This window comes from Diadema setosum, chromosome 19 (assembly GCF_964275005.1).
Source record: "Diadema setosum chromosome 19, eeDiaSeto1, whole genome shotgun sequence".
NCBI lineage: Eukaryota > Metazoa > Echinodermata > Echinoidea > Diadematoida > Diadematidae > Diadema > Diadema setosum.
This window is the reverse complement of record NC_092703.1, coordinates 10,936,037-10,952,493: the sequence shown is the minus strand read 5'-3', so window position 1 is coordinate 10,952,493 and position 16,457 is coordinate 10,936,037. Positions and strand designations below refer to the sequence as shown.

Below are 16,457 nucleotides of genomic sequence, written 5' to 3'. Positions count from 1 at the left end.
TAAATAAAACATTGAAATTCTAATTTTAGTTTAAAAAGATATTAAAATTTTATTTGATGATTTATGTTGCTAAAAAGTCCCAAAAAGTAGCACGTGGACAATTAATTTTTTGAAGAAGGTCATAAATCTTGTAAAAATGGCAGCTTCCACAACAAAGTCAGATTTGTCTTCTAAGGTAAGCAAATCGAGAATAACAAGCTTTCGCATATCGGGAAACTCACATACACATGGTGTCGGAAGTTTGGGTGGTTTCTCAAATGTTCCCCTTTATTGGTCGTAGTCATAGGTGAAAGATATACAGTGGAGAAACCGAATGATTTGGTGTAAGAACCTGCAACTGCATTGCCATATATTGAGGTCAATACAAACCACTGCACTAGCAACCGACTAGGCGCTCGCGCTCCTTTTTGCTTAGTAATTTAGTATTAATAAGTATAGACATAGTACACACTGGGATGGGAGCCACCGCGTTGCGTTGTGCAGTACGTTTGTACCTATCATATGCTGCTGCGGCCGCGTACTGCGCGTCCACGCGCGCGAGATGACAATGACAATGACAATGACAATGAATTTTATTCTTGAACGGCCCCGCCAGGGGGCATGGAAGAATAACAAACAAGTAAATGTTTTATGGCTAAACAAAGCCATAAATAAAGATGTAATACAGAAAGCATAGGCCTATATAGAGTAACTACGGCAGTATGCGGCCTTGCAGCCGTTCGCGGCAGGTACAGCATACACGGTAATATACCGCTAAACACAGCACTGCACTGAGTATGCACACTACACATAATAACACACTAGCAATCAACAAAAACTAACCATTAAAATGGGCACGATCTCTGACGAAAGTGAAATTTTCTCACCTAAATGACAACATATCGCATCCAAAATGAAATTTTCGGCACTTCTTAACATAACACTTAGAAACAATGGTCCAAGAAACTGGATTTTTTGTCGTTTTCTCGATGTTCATGGATTTTGAAAACGTATCCTCACGTAAAATAGAACTTTCGCGAGCCGATGTGGGCCGCCATTTTTTTCGGAAAGTGGATGTTACCATCGAAAAAAAAGTGCGAAAAACACGAGAAAGACATCAACAACACCAACAGATTTGCGATCTTGTTTGCGGCCAATGCATGTGCGCCCGCTATTTTCACGTGCTTTTGCAATGGGAATTGCGCTTACGCAATGTTCGCGAGACATGTGAAGGCGTTCAGCTACAGATCGCGGAGCACGCGCGTATTACATAGGGATTGTACATCGTGCCGCAAGCAGAAATACTACGTCGCATATCGCCCTTATCGGCGAAAATTGTGCCGGGTTTTGCCCTGGTAAATCATGAAAACTGCGTTGGTCAATGGAAAATTTCTTTTATGAAAACAGTTGCGTTAATCAATAATCTTGTCTATGATATATGAAATGGTTGAAAATAATTTGCCTGATTTGTTTACAAGTTGGAATGCTTAAACTGCCGCAAACGGGATATTTTACTCTATACTATATACATATAATGAACTTCAAAAAGCAAACAACGACGGTTGTAACAAAAAAACGATCGAATAAGTAAGACAACACTGATACAACACTGCTTTATTTTGTTACGTGTCACGTTAGAGTAAAATATCCCGTTTGCGGCAGTTTAAGCATCCATTGTTAGTTTTTCCAACTTGTAAACAAATCAGGCAAATTATTTTCAACCATTTCATATATCATAGACAAGATTATTCATTAACGCAGTTGTTTTCATGAAAGAAATTTACCATTGACCAACGCAGTTTTCATGATTTACCAGGGCAAAACCCGGCACAATTTTTGCCGATAAGGGCGATATGTGACGTAGTATTTCTGCTTGCGGCACGATGTACAATCCCTATGCAATACGCGCGTGCTCCGCGATCTTTAGCTGAACGCCTTCACATGTCTCGCGAACATTGCGTAAGCGCCAATTTCCATTGCGAAAGCACGTGAAAATAGCGTGCGCACATGCATTGGCCGTAAACAAGATCGCACTTCTGGCGCTGTTGTTGATGTCTTTCTCGTGTTTTTCTCATTTTTTTCGATGGTAACATCCACTTTCTGGAAAAAATGGCGGCCCACATCGGCTCGCGAAAATTCTATTTTACGTGAGGATATGTTTTCAAAATCCATGAACATCGAGAAAACGAAAAAAAATCCAGTTTCTTGGACCATTGTTTCTTAACTGTTATGTTAAGAAGTACCGAAAATTTCATTGTGGATGCGATATGTTGTCATTTAGGTGAGAAAATTTCACTTTCGTCAGAGATCGTGCCCATTTTATCAGTTGGTTTTTGTTGATTGCTAGTGTGTTAGTATATGTGTAGTGTGCATGTAACAGTGCAATGCTGTGTTTAGCTGTATATTACCGTGTATGTTGTACCTGCCGCGAACGACTGCATGGCCGCTTACTGACGCAGTTACTCTATGTGTATTGGATCTTAGTACGTGGCTGTGACTGCTTGTTTGGTGCTCTAATTTATAAACAATGAATGATAAAAGGTGTGACGTCTGCTGTATGGTGTGTAAATCGTCCAACAACGTTAGTATTCTACGTGCATTGCCTTTTTTTTTTGTTGTACCATGTACCAATGTGGAGAATTCTAGTATTACTAAGAATTTAAAAAGAAGGATATTTTGACAAAGGGGCGAAGAAAGAAAATAATATTGAACTGGCCATTGTGGCATCACACAGCATGTCAGTAGACTAGACTCTTGTCTCTTGCAGAGGAGTAGTGTCTGAGAGTTGATATTGCCATTGGACTTGGAGTGATTTGGTTCAATCAATCGGTTAGCACACTGCATGGCTTATTTGACACTTGTGATAGGCACCAGCACCAAGGTTAGACCATGCACAAAAGCGTGTAAAAGGTTAATAAAAAAAAAAAAATGTCTGATGTAGATTCTACTCTATGTTCACAGCCTGATGTCATGAATACCTTTTGCATCTCTTACAATAAATGTGTGAGTTGTCATCTACTGATAATAACAGAGGAACTTTTTTTTGTGATAATGAAAATTGTTGTGTTTGTGTTTTATTTACTGTTATAGGATACTCCATCCTCTGCTTCAGGGGACCCTGACATCCCAGAAGGGTCGGCTTCAGGGTCGGGGGTCAAATCTGCGGCCCAGAAGAAAGCGGAACGAATGAACAGACTGAAGAACTTGCATTTGCGAAGGGTTAGAAAAGAACCTTGTGATATTATTTTCTGCACAATGTACCTTATGCCAACATCAAGGAATGTTCTTTTAGTAGGGGGCTGCTTTGAAAGCCATGTACTTTGACTTTTGTTTTGAATTTATTATCATATCATTGATTCCGTAACTTAGTCTTTGGCCTTTTGAATGATATTTTGTAAAAAGTGTGATTTGATGTAAGTATCTTCAAATGACCTTTGTAAGAAAACTTTATAGTTTCTAAAGTTGTTCTCATGAACTAATTGCTATAATGACCAAAATCAATTTCATTTGGTCTTTATTTGTGCAAGTCAACAGTATAAACAGGGAAGCTTAGAAGAGATGTTTCCTCCAACACTATTACAGAAAGAATGCCCCACACTTGGTATAGATGTGCAAAGATGCTGCTCAGAACTTTGTAACGTATTGCTGTTGTAGTGTGGTGGAACGTGCAATTCATCAATTGTTAGGTGGGTGTAATTCCCAAACGCTGTAGTGCCTATTTTTTTTTTTTTTGACTGAGTTCTTTGCAGATATATCTTGATCCTGCAGATCACACATGGAACGTGAATTGGGAATGTCTGCAAATACCATTTCATTTTCATAATGGCTTTTGTATCCTGCAACAGAATGAAGCGCGCAAGATGAATCATGTGGAGGTGGTGGAGGAGGACAGAAGGAACAAGCTGCCGGCTAACCACGAGGCTCAGAAGCGACGATCGGAGTGGATTCTCAAAGACGAAGAAGAGAGAAAGGTAAATGTCAACACTTCTTGGAGCATAGCCTCTCCATGGAGGAGGGAAACTATGTGTCTGTGAGACTGCATTTGATGTGAATAAGGATACATTACATGTTTCATTGCTTATTCTCATTTCTTAATCAGATACAATGTATATTGCATTGGATTAGAAAAATAAAGAGACAAACAAAAAGCATAAAATCGCCTCATTTTGATATCTTGGTGCAAGAAATCAATACAGGTGCAACTAGAAGTAAGCAACAGTCCATTCAAATTTTGCTAGGTTTTGTTTGCATTCTTATATGCAAAATAGAATGCAGAAGAAAGATGTATCCCCTCGTCTATACAGACTTGACAGAGTTTTGGCTCTCGAGTAAGCACACTGAATTCTTCAGATCACAATAAAAAGGTGGTAGTGTTCACAAGAGAACAGTACTACTTTTCTTCCGACTTATTCCGTCCTGCATTACATGGCGTAGCTAAACATGGTTTTATTAAGCATCTTGAATACCGCCTTCACTCTCCATCTACCCTCACAGGCTGCAGCTGCTCGTGGAGAAGACTACGACAGGATGAGACTTTTGGACGTGTCGGCCGAGGATGCGGAGAGGTTTGAGAAGAAGAAGAAGAAGAGGAATCCCGACCAGGGCTTTGCAGGTCAGTGCATTAGACCCCCAGCAGTGTTTTTCCTTGTCCTTCACTCAAACTCGGTTCATCTCCATGTGTGGTGTTGAATTGACTTTGTATGTAACTCCTCTTTCTCCAAGGTCAAATTTGCTGTATTTTTGACTCAGGCAGCAAAAAATTAAGTGTCCTTTTTTTTTTTTCTTTTTTTTTAATACTAAATCTGTGCACTCTTTTTTTTTTCTCTCTTGTAAAGATAATACATAATATGTCGTGTTTGAAATGTAATTTTCCATGATGAGATGGTATATTAATGGCATCTTCTCTCTTTTTTTTTTTCATTGCATTTGATAATATACCACAAATGTCCAAATGATTATTAGATTTCTATACAATGTTTTTTTTTTTTTTTCTTCAAAAATGTAGATATGCTTAGTCTTGAATATTAGGCATAGAGCCAGCAATCTGTCTTTTTTTTTTATCAAACTTCCAGTTGATAGTCTTTTTTCCTATGTTTTCTGTAATTTTCCATCCTTTTAGACTATGAGCAAGCAACTTTCAGACAGTACCAGCGGCTGACAAAACAGATGAAGCCTGACCTTCAGAACTATGAAAGGCAGAAGGAGAAATTGTAAGTGCTTATTCAGTATCATTATGACCTGAAAAATGTCTGGAAACATCATAATGGATTTACGCTGTATATCACTGTTAGATTAGACCTTGGTTGGTCATATCCTGTTACTTGTTAAGATCATTGCTGGTGATAACTTAGTTGAGACTCTGAGAACGAAGTCATCATCTGGAGACCAAGCCTTTCAAGTGCTTCACCATGTTTGTAGAATCAATTACAGGGGAAACTCGATATAACAAACACTGTTGTAACAAGATATTGGTTATTATGAGGAAAATTTTGTGGTCCCAAATTTCCCTCCACATAAGTCTGTGTAAAATGCTCCTCTCATACAAATGTAGCAAGATCGGCTATTACAAAGTAACAGCCATAACGAGATAAATTTTGTGATTTCTAAACAAAGACGAACATAGTTAATCAAGCCTGTTATAGCGAGGTAAAGTGAAAGCTCCTCGGGTAAAGCTTTACTTTGCCTGTGAGATCATGTTTGAAGATTGTAAAGATCGATGCGATGCACTTATCACCGCATGTTGTACATGTGTGTGTGTGTGTGCGTGCATATTGTATGTGTACGTGCACAGAGTGCACTAGGAGAAGTACTGCCCTATGCATAAATGACATCATCATGAGCATCATATAGCAGGTGTGAGGCAATCGAAGTTGTGATGGGCTTTCTACTAGGGAATTTGTACATATTACCAAAATGTCCCATCTCTTGATAACGAGGTAGTTTGATTTGAGATTATATTTCCATGCTCATTTCGACTATGTTGTAATATAGTATGAATCTCATTAAATTGGATAGACTTGTAATCATGATTCTGCTATTTTTTTTTTTTTTTCACAGAAAATTTGTTAATCTATTTTCTGTCTGCCATTCCAGAAGATGCACTCATTTTCCATGCATACATGTATTAACAGACTTTTCAAATGTTGCTAGGTGTACAACCAAAACATGCAATTTTTCTTCTTTATTTCATTACTATTATTTTTTTTTTGTATGTGCAGAGGAGAGGACCTTTATCCCGATCAAAACACTCTGACGCAGGTTGAGTTTCAAGACACGGAGGAGGGTATCAATAGGATGGTGGAAGACTTGGAAAAACAGTGAGTAGAAGAACTGGTCTATTTGAAGTAACACTTTCTATTGTACCCAATACTCATAAGAAGTGATCTATATGAAATAGCACTAAGTTGTCTTTCTATTTCACCCAACACTCATATGAAGAGTTAAAACGACATCTCACGGTGAGAGACAATTTCTTGTTGAGATTGACAATGTTGGAGACAGTTTTTGAAAGCAAATGCTGCCCTGGGGCATATAACGAAATGTCATCAAGTGACGGAATGCTGTTGCATCCTTCAAGTTAGAACATGCACACTGTCATATTAGTTCTTCATAATCCGGTTGTGGTCAAGTTGTTGTAGTGATGCATAGAACATGTTGTCTGCAGATATAAAATGTGCCCAAATTGTGAGAACATGGTGGAAAAGAGAGTCCCATGAAATCAGGGCCTGATCCTGTCGCGTAAAATAGATGCAATCAAACGTAAGCCAGACATCAGCCAATCAGAAGTGAGTATTCACAGACTTATGTTTGATTTGCTCACTAACGTTTGATTGCATCATTTTATGCAACAGTGCTTAGAAATTTCGGGGACTTGCTTGATCTCAACTTTATGCAGTCGGGCCCAGATCTCAAATCTGATCACAGCATAGCAATTAACTTTGAGCAGGATTCAACCAAAATTTTTAATTTTTATTACAGTCATTTGTGGTTTATTTTGTTTTTCCCGCAATTGTTACACCTTTTTATTTCAATCTCCATCTCAGGATCGAGAAGAAAGCCAAGTACAGCAGAAGAAGAGCCTTCAATGAGGAGGACGACGTCGACTACATCAACGAGAGGAACATGCGATTCAACAAGAAGATCGAGCGCTTCTATGGCAAGTACACCGCCGAGATCAAGCAAAACCTGGAGAGGGGGACGGCCGTGTAAGAGGATGAAGAGGGAAGTAGTAGAATGGACTCCGACAGACCGAGGATCTCACTCACTGTTGGTACATGTGGGACTATTATTGCTCGTTTACGCGCAGCCTGGGCCTGAATGACCTGGGCTGACGAATTGAGCATCACTTGGGCAGCAGATGGAATAGCGGCAGAGATCAAGGTTGGAGCAGAATGCGAGACAATGAGAGGATGTAGGGAGCCGGATGCTTTCACCGAGCGAATTTGAGACAAGAGAGTGACGATGTACAGGGGAACCTTGCTGTAAATTGTAATGAGGACCACAAAACCATGACAATTACCTCGTAACAACAGGTTTCTCACTATATAAGGGTACAAAAAAAAAAAAAGATATATAAAGATTTTGGACCTGCTACGATGTTAGCTACCTTGTAAGAAGAGGGTTTTGTTATTTCTGACCTCTGTGTAACCAAGGTTCCACCATAGTTGGGATGGAGATAGTGATGAGGAACAAGAGTGGAGCATTGATGTTTTGTGTGTGGGCTCTAACTTTACATATTTTGAAAAAAAAAATCATCATCATCATCTTGTATATGTGCATATGAGACACCTGGAAGTTTGTGCAGAGTTTTAGTGCTCAAGTGTTCCACTGGTTGTGCAGTCAGACCCTTTTTTCGTAAGTGGTAGGCCTACGCTAGATGCCGAGCTTCCTGTTGAGGTAGCCAAAAGGGATAGTTTCAATGTGGCTTCAATTTTGAACTTCTTGTCGCTACTGTAAAATGTTGTGTGGAAACCATTTATGTAGCTAGATGGCCTTGTGTCCCTCATTGACCTATGAAAGGTTGTGTTTTATGACTGAATGTGGGAAGCCCTTATCAGTGCCACATGCTTTATGTCAATCACATTGTTGGTCTCTGTACTGTTCCTTTTTTTTTTCACACCAGGCGCAGTTAAGGGTGCTTATCTGTCTCGTAGTTCTTGCCCATAGCGGCAAGTGTATTTTAAAGTACATTGTACACAGTTTACTGGGCCAAACCACAAGTTTGCCAGCCCCCCCCCCCCCCCCCCCACACACACACACATACTAAATAAAGAAATATCTTGTTAAACTTACCAAACTTGGAATATGTGACATAATTTACTAGATCAAGGTTTAGGTACAACATGCGTTTATGAGTGATCGCTAAATGCCAGTGTACATCACAGACCATTCAGCAAACTCCAGTTTGATGTCTATATATCATGGATGTGATAGTTCAGTGTAATCTGATTTCAGATTTCTTCATTCAACCATTCAACCCATTTTCAGACTTTAACGACACTTCAAATTCATTGAAATTTTCACTGTTTAATGCACTTTAGTTTTTTTTTTTTTCTTCTACGCTAACGATTGTTTTCTTGAAAGTACTGTCACACCCCTGACATACTGTAAAACATGATATATTCGCGGCATGAATTTTTCGCGAATTGGAGCTGACGGCCTTTTTTGCGGCATGAAATTTTCGCGAACTGCCACTGGCATTCAATGCATATAGTGTGGACAAGAACTTTCGCGTGCATTTTAATTTCGCGAATCTTGGCGCTCGCGAAATTCGCGAAATTAAAATGCACGCGAACATTCCTCGTTTTACAGTATACGGTATTGGCATTTTATGGTATTTCATCAAATTTGGAATATAGTACAACGAAATATGAAAGTCTGTACACCCAGAGATAGCAAGATCAAATGTGGTGATTTGTGTAAGGACATGCCAGTATCTGTAATATTGAACACTGCAATCCCTCTTTGTTGTTTTTTTTTCTTTACCGATGTAAATTCTATGAGAAAAAAAAGAAGCGTATGCATAACTGTTGCATATTGATTGTTTAGACCTGTACAGCCAGATGGAAAGTATGCACAGTCAAGTTCAGAGGGTTAGCTACCTTGGGAAGTCCACTCTTATTTGCCCAGTGCGCAGTGTCATTCGATATCTATCATATATAATCCTTGACACATATGTCTCTAGAATATATATAACTATTACAGACATTTTGAGTACCAGTAAGTAGAAGTATTGTATCAATGATGTGTGTGTGTGTGTGTGTGCGTGCGACAGAGAGAGAGAGAAGGGGGGAGAGGGAGAGAGTGAGCCAAGCATGAGACTGCTGAATTGATTTGTAAAATGTAAAAAAAAAGAAAAAGAAAAAAAAAATGAACACATTTAATATGTGATAATGATGATAAATAAACTGTTTTCTTTTTTCCTGATATGTGATGATCCCGAGTCAACTCTGTTCTTATTCTCAGTTCCTTTTCTCTCAATACATTGTATAAATATCACAACAACCAATAACACATCATGATGAGCAATAACCAGAAGATATTGTCTTGAGACAAAAATACAAGTGTTTTATTGATGCAAATTAGTACATGTATGCACCTAAGCTTGCATGTGTGTGTGTCTGTGTATATCTACACATGGAAAATATTTACACATGATACACTGTGTATTTACAAATGTATTTTCAGTGCGGATGATGGGATGCCTTGTGCTATTGAAGCATTATATTCGTGGCTTTTCCATCACGATTACCGGTAAGTGTACACTGTTGCCACAATGCAAATGCATGGAGGAGTTACACCATCAATGAACATACATGTACATCAAAATACAGGATAATTCACGTCATTATGAACGTCATGTACATCAAAATACAGGATAATGATTCACGTCATTGTTAATACTAGGATTTTATCTTGAGCTTGAATGATGACCCGCTGCTCTCTTATGTGCGTATATGTATTTCTTTGAAAGCTATTTACAGAACACGCAGAATTTATTCATGAATAATCCTGCCTTCTCTTCCCTTGAGAGTGAGAAATTTCTTGAGCTTTAACTCTTACAAAACAACGGGACCAGCCTGCACTGCTGAATATTTTCAGCCTTCTTCTCACTTTCTGAAATGTACAGTACCCAGTGGTTTGTCGTAAATTGTACATGGTCAAACACTGTATGTTCACAAAACTGGTCATGCCCCCCTCTTTTCTTTTTTTTTTTGGTTGTTTCTTCTTAAATCAAGGATACAATACCGGTACTGTTGCACACAAAGAGTATATTTTTGCACCCCTGACCTGGAGATTTAAAAAAGCCAGCATGCTCGATTGGATTCCAAAATTGGTCAAGCAAAAGGGGTCTCTTACCTCATAAAGCCATGGAGCTAAGGCAGCTACTCGCTACAATATGCTATTGGCACTTTTATACAAATATCTGGTATCATAACGGTACCTCATTAATTTCCATGTATGTACCTTTTTTTTTTCTTTTTTTTTTGAGCAAAGGTGCCGATGAAGCTTCAGTCACTACACTGCGCTGCAGTACAAAGTAATTTGGTGGAATGTCACAAAGAATCTACACTTCATTTCACTGTCAATTTTGGTGGATAAACAGACATCATCAATTGCAATACCAGGAAGAAAAATGATTATCAAAGAATGGCATTTGTCTCAATTATGATTACATTGTGGCAAAAAAAAAAAAAAAGAGTCCATGAACATTTGTATATTGAATATTCAATAACATTATTACATAGAATTGTTGCGTTTTTATCCCGGAATTAATAGTCTATCATTCCAATCTAAGCATCAAAGGGTCTTAAATGCAAAATGGCACAAATGATGACTCTTTGCAGAACATGTGATTTGATCAGCCATCCCAGCAAAAGTGACCTTCATTCACACAAAACATACCAACTTCCAAGTTCAACTATTGCAGACATAATTACAAACACTCCCAAAAAGTAAAACAAATGAACAAAAAAAAAAAAGGGAAAACCTCACATATACTTCCCTTCTCTTATATTTTCCCTCCCCCTTGCTTTTGAGGGGTCTGAGGTTGAGCACATATGGACTCCTATACTGATACTCAAGATTAGTGTATTATCATTAGAGCAATTATTATTACTAAAATTGATCACTTATCACCATTGATTATCTATCTGCAAACACTGTCCTTGCTGTCACATACTTTTTTAGACAGTCAACATGACCCACTTAGAGGAAGGGGGGGGGGGGGGGGTGATCGACCATTTTTTCCATATCTCTCGACCAGATATTGAAGAATGCCTTGTCTTTTTAGTGTCCTGAGCTGTCGGCACTGCAAATGCTACGCTGGCGTTTGCCGGCCGAGAAATCCTGCTTGCTCTTTTGTTTCAATTCATTTTGTTTCGTTGGTTTCTGCTTTCATCGCACTCCGTGTTGCATCTCCAGCTTCTGTATCTGTGCGTTCAGCATCTCCCGCTCAAACATCAGGTCAGAGTAGCGCTGCTGTAGCTCCCTCTCGCGGTCGCTCTGACGTTTGACGTCCTCCGTGAGCGACTGAAAAGGAGGGTGAAGTACGGAAATGAGAGAGAGAGTGGAGGAGGGTGAATGCTGCATCTTACAAACACCTTGGATATATGGAGGAAATGTAGGGCAACTTGGAATGTGCTAATGCTTCAGCTACATTTCACACTGCAGTAGCTTACCATGCCTAGCTTTTCCTGTCACAGACAATATGAGCACACCAGTTTTGTGCTTTTTGATGCAGAGCTACCATGTCCAAATGATTAACAGCATAGGTTGACATTTGCTTAAAAAAAAAAAATGAAAATGCAGCTTAGTATCAGAACACTTCGTCATATATATAAAAGCAGGGCTTTACCAGCCTCATGATAATCTGATCATATTCTGCAAAATAAAGACTTTGCAAAATCGTATGTTATATCTGACCTCTATACAACAAGGTTCTACTGTACCAGTCAGTGATCTCAGAAATTGCTGCATTTGCCAAAGCATACCACAATATCCTTCTTCTGAGGGAATACTGTGAAAGCTGTTATTTTCGGGAGGGTTTAATTTCTGCGAATTTCGCGAATCACTGTTGGGCAACAGACTTAAAGAACACACAAAAATATCGCCATTTGATCTCATCTTTGTGTACTCAGTCATATACTGAGTACATGTACAGTAAATTGGCGGAGTAAACAGACAGGGTAAGTGCACTTATGTAGCCTCAGTGTCAAACCACAAACAAAAAATTACCTCACAAAAATGTCTGTGACCTCATTAGTGAAAATATCTGTATGTGAAAATAACATCTTTTACAGTAGTATGTACAGCACCAATGAAACATCTCCTCCTTTAATACAAGAGCCGGAGATTCTCGACACTTCCCCCTTCGCTCCTTACCTCCATCCTACGGGGAATGGCTTGGTCCTCGTTCCTCTGCAGCTCTTGGAAGGTGCCCAGCTCCACGTAGGCCTGCTCCGCCTCCTCCTGCAGCTCACCCAGCTGCTTGGCCAGGCCCTGGGAGCGGGACTGGTAGCCCCCCAGTAGGATCTTCAGCTTCTTCTCCAGCTTGGCCGCTCGCTTGGCCTCCCGGGTCATGACGCCACGGTTGGTCTGGAAGTGGGGGGAGGGGGGGGGGGGGCACAAGAGAGGGAGAGGTGTTAACCCATTGAGGATGGGCTGATTTGGCTACGACACACATTTCCCATAGACACTTGCTCGAGTATACTCAAGACTTGTCCTCAACGGGTTTATAGCCAGTAATAATCAAAGTGCATATATGGACTAGCATATATTAGTAACAGCTATAACTATTGTTTGATTACTCATAACTGATCCTGTAATTTGAATGATTGCACTTACACATTCCCATTGTTAAAGGCGGCACATAAAGTACTAACTGGTAGAAGTGATGATAATGTTAAGTATATAAAATAAGATTACTAAGTCCTCCGTGAATAATAAATTACAAACATGAATGGAACTACAGACCAAAATTTACAGAAACATGTAATGTATGACATTTCATTAAATACATGTGAAATACATGTGTCGATATACTGTTTGTCATAAATGACCTGTACATAATCATATCTGATGTAATGGAATCAAGCAGAAATAAATCAAATCAAATCAAATCAAATCAAATCAAATATATTCCACCTGAGGGATTCACATCAGTACAGATCAAATGACCGTAAGCACTCTGATTGAAAATGAAGTTTGCAAGAATGAGAGGAATTAAATTGGTTGGTTTGCCACAAGAATTCAAACGCTCAAAGAACTGCTGAACACAGAATTGGTTCAGGAAAATGCAGTGCATTGGAAAAGAGTTGATTCAGTTGCATCATTTTTGCCCTTTTTCAAATTACCTCCAGTTTCTTCTCGGCGGACTCGATGCGGTCCTTCTTGCTGGCAGCGTTGGCCCTGGTGTACCTGTTCTTGGAGGGGATATAGAGGACCTGGCTGAGGCACTCCTCCCATACCTGGGTGTAGGCTTCCTGGGGCAGGTCTCCGTGGGCCATGCCTGCCTTCACCACCTCCATCTCCCCCTGTAGCAGCTCTCTAGCCTGCATGGCACACACAAACCAGTATGAATGGACAAGGATTCATTCCCAGTTCGAGTTTGAGTTGAGAGAGTTTGGATGTATTTCACACAGCCATGGATGCAACATTACATGTTCATAAGTGACCAAGTAACCACAGGACTACTGGGTCTACGTTTGAATGGACCATGTAAAAAATAGGCGATGACGACTTTCTTCCCATTTTTTCTCTGCAACAATTTTCACCCTGCCCTATGGTAATATTTTAGTGTCAATACAAACTGTCACAAAAAAAAAAGACAACAGCAAAATAATGAGAAAAGAAGCAATACTGAGTATAGGTTACATTTTTTTCCCCTCACATTTTGACAACCATTTATCTCATCTCACTACAATGAGGGCAGAAGGAAAAGAATCAATTTGCACTACTACTTTTTTCCCCCCTCATAATCCTCTCATATTATCTTTGTGGTTGGCATGTGTTAAAATGTGGCATAACGCTATCCTTTCAGAGTATTAAAAGGGGAGAAATCTTATAATGACAAACTGTAGAGGCAAAGTAATGGCAAATGCACACTCTGCGGGGTCGGGTATTTCAAACATACTTCTGCAAATTAAAGGTATCACCACACTAATCTACACATTGTGCTCCCTCCACTTAGCCCACTTAGCTCACCTGAGTATCGCAAGTTCACTTTTCACGCAGTCACTAATCTAAATCATTCACAGCTCTGCCAAAATTTGACCAGGCATCCTCAAGTAGAAGACGAAAATGTACAATAAGGGCCCACCTTTTTTTAAGATTCCTTAATTTGGGGGGATTGGGGCCCCCTGGGGCCCTCTGGGTGGGGCATGGTGCCCATTTTGATAAATTGAGATCCTGACTCCCTAGGGATGCTACCTACCAAGTTTGACGAAAATCCATCATGAGGTTTTCAGGAAGAAGATGAAAATGTACAATTCAGGCCCCCATTTGGACGTTCCCCCCCCCCCCCCCCCCCCAGAGGTGCACCCCTGGATCTGCTATGAACAAACTTGAAACTACAGTCATTAATGTACTCACTCATAGTAGTATTATCTTAGCTCTATAACTTCGATTCGAGAGAAGATTTTTAAAGATTCCTTCATTTCTGGGGGTTTGGGCCCCCCTGGGGGCCCCCTGGGTGGGGCATGGTGCCCATTTTAACAAATTGAGATCCTAACCCCCTAGGGATGCTACCTACCAAGTTTGGTGAAAATGGGTTACGGGATTCTCAAGAAGAAGATGAAAATGTACAATTTAGGCCCCATTAGGACCCCTCCCCACCCCCTTCCCCTGGGTCCTAAGGGGGGCACCCCTGATTCTGCTATGAACAAACTTGAAACTACAGTCATCAATGTACTAGCTCATAGTATTAACTCAGCTCTATCACTTCTGGTTCTAGAGAAGAAGATTTTTACAGACTCCTTAATTTTGGGGGGTTTGGGCCCCTGGGGGGGGGGGGGGGGAGTTCCTAACCACCTAGGGATGATACCTGCCAAGTTTGAAGAAAATCGGTCTTGGGGATTTCAAGAAGAAGATGAAAATGTAAAAAGTTTACGCACGACGGACGACGGACGACGCACGACGCACGCCGGACGCCGGACGAAGGGCGATCGCAATAGCTCACTTGAGCCTTTGGCTCAGGTGAGCTAAAAAGGTCATGAGGTGAATACCTACAAGTAGTGTACATGTGTACATCAGTTCATTCACAGAATGACATCTACCTGACAGACTGCAGTAATCTGTGCTAAGGTGATTAGAAGATCACAATTAGATATAAAGAGCAAGAAACCAAATCAGCTCCTGATATCTAACTCAATGACCAGTCTGGGCTTAAAGAGATGGTACAGTATTGGTGGAGATGAGAATTGGGCTTTTAACTTTTTGCGAGATACCAAAAAACACTTATGATATAGTACAGAACATACCATTTGATGAGGACTTCAAAGTTTATTTGATGAAAATCGGGTTTGGAATGACTGAAACATCCAAAAACAAAGTAAAACAAAGCGATCGTAATAAAGTGTGGGTCCCACACTTTATTGGAATCGCTCCTTTTTGGATATCTCAGCCACTTCAAAATCAATTTTCATCAAATAAACGTTGAATTCCTCATGGAATGGAAGACTGTACGATCCCTTTAAAACTATGACACAATATCAGATAATTTGATACCAAGTTTGACTGCCACAATTTGAGGGCATATAAATATGACCATTATCATTACAAAGGCAAACTTGGTGTGAAGTGATTTTATTTGTTTGTTTTTGTTTGTTTGTTCATTTTCCATTGGAGAAGATGGTTGGATAGCCCATATTCAGCTACACTAAGCTGGTCTTCCATGGGGTCCAGTTGGATGTGAGGCGGGACCACTTCACCGGGTTAAACACCCTGCTCTTTGCGATGAATGAATGAAGCGGGCTCTTTCATGTGCATGAGTTGTGACTCTCACACACGGGACCTCCATCATATGTCCTATCCGAGGGACAGAGTGTTTTGCCTCTTGCTAGAGGGGACGGTATGATAAGACACAACATTGCTCAGTCCAGACTCGGGTATCGGAACCCGGGTCGCTTGGGTCTGAGGCAGACGCGCTACCGACTGAGCAATAAAACAAAGATAAACATTTTCCATGATGTAAGGACCCTTCCCACACCCCTCCCTCCCCCCCCCCCCCCTTTCACTCACCTTGGCCATTTCTGTCTCATCGTACTGGTGGTAAGGATTCTGCTCCAGGTATGCCACGTGGACTGCTGGGTTAGCCTTGGGTGCCGGTTTCTCCCCCTTCCGAGCCCCGCCCTGCTCCCCAACAGGGTTCTTGAGGGAGTCATAGTGCAGCATGGTAATCATCTCTTCCTTGATCATCTCCTCGGCCTTGAGGGAAAAATGTCAACATTTTGTCTTAAATCCAAAGTACATTTGGGTAA

General features: G+C 40.3%; 2 protein-coding genes across 2 annotated transcripts in view; one reads left to right on the top strand and one right to left on the bottom strand.

Annotated features, from left to right (window-relative positions):
* The first annotated feature begins 136 nt into the window (after positions 1 to 136).
* Positions 137 to 9,407, top strand: LOC140243015 (pre-mRNA-splicing factor syf2-like). The gene is made up of 7 exons (XM_072322755.1): positions 137 to 175; positions 3,070 to 3,198; positions 3,825 to 3,950; positions 4,474 to 4,591; positions 5,099 to 5,189; positions 6,198 to 6,296; positions 7,023 to 9,407. Exons 1-7 carry the CDS (start codon positions 137 to 139, stop codon positions 7,186 to 7,188), a joined length of 768 nt encoding a protein of 255 aa, XP_072178856.1. The 3' UTR covers positions 7,189 to 9,407.
* A 107-nt stretch (positions 9,408 to 9,514) lies between these two features.
* The window catches only part of LOC140242769 (cell division cycle 5-like protein), a 34,395-nt gene continuing 27,452 nt past the window's right edge, over positions 9,515 to 16,457 (bottom strand). Inside the window, exons 13-16 of the mRNA XM_072322528.1 lie at positions 16,219 to 16,404; positions 13,335 to 13,532; positions 12,364 to 12,576; positions 9,515 to 11,511 (exon numbers count right to left, since the gene is read on the bottom strand). Coding sequence (XP_072178629.1) covers positions 11,377 to 11,511; positions 12,364 to 12,576; positions 13,335 to 13,532; positions 16,219 to 16,404 — 732 coding nt within the window. The 3' untranslated portion in view covers positions 9,515 to 11,376. The remainder of the gene's footprint in view (positions 11,512 to 12,363; positions 12,577 to 13,334; positions 13,533 to 16,218; positions 16,405 to 16,457) is intronic.

What these genes read in the sequence shown, in the direction of transcription:
- LOC140243015 (XM_072322755.1), top strand. Translation starts at nt 137, where the DNA reads ATGGCAGCTTCCACAACAAAGTCAGATTTGTCTTCTAAG. An exon ending in AGAACTTGCATTTGCGAAGG is followed by an intron (nt 3,199 to 3,824) that starts GTTAGAAAAGAA and finishes ATCCTGCAACAG; the next exon opens with AATGAAGCGCGCAAGATGAA. An exon ending in AAGACGAAGAAGAGAGAAAG is followed by an intron (nt 3,951 to 4,473) that starts GTAAATGTCAAC and finishes CTACCCTCACAG; the next exon opens with GCTGCAGCTGCTCGTGGAGA.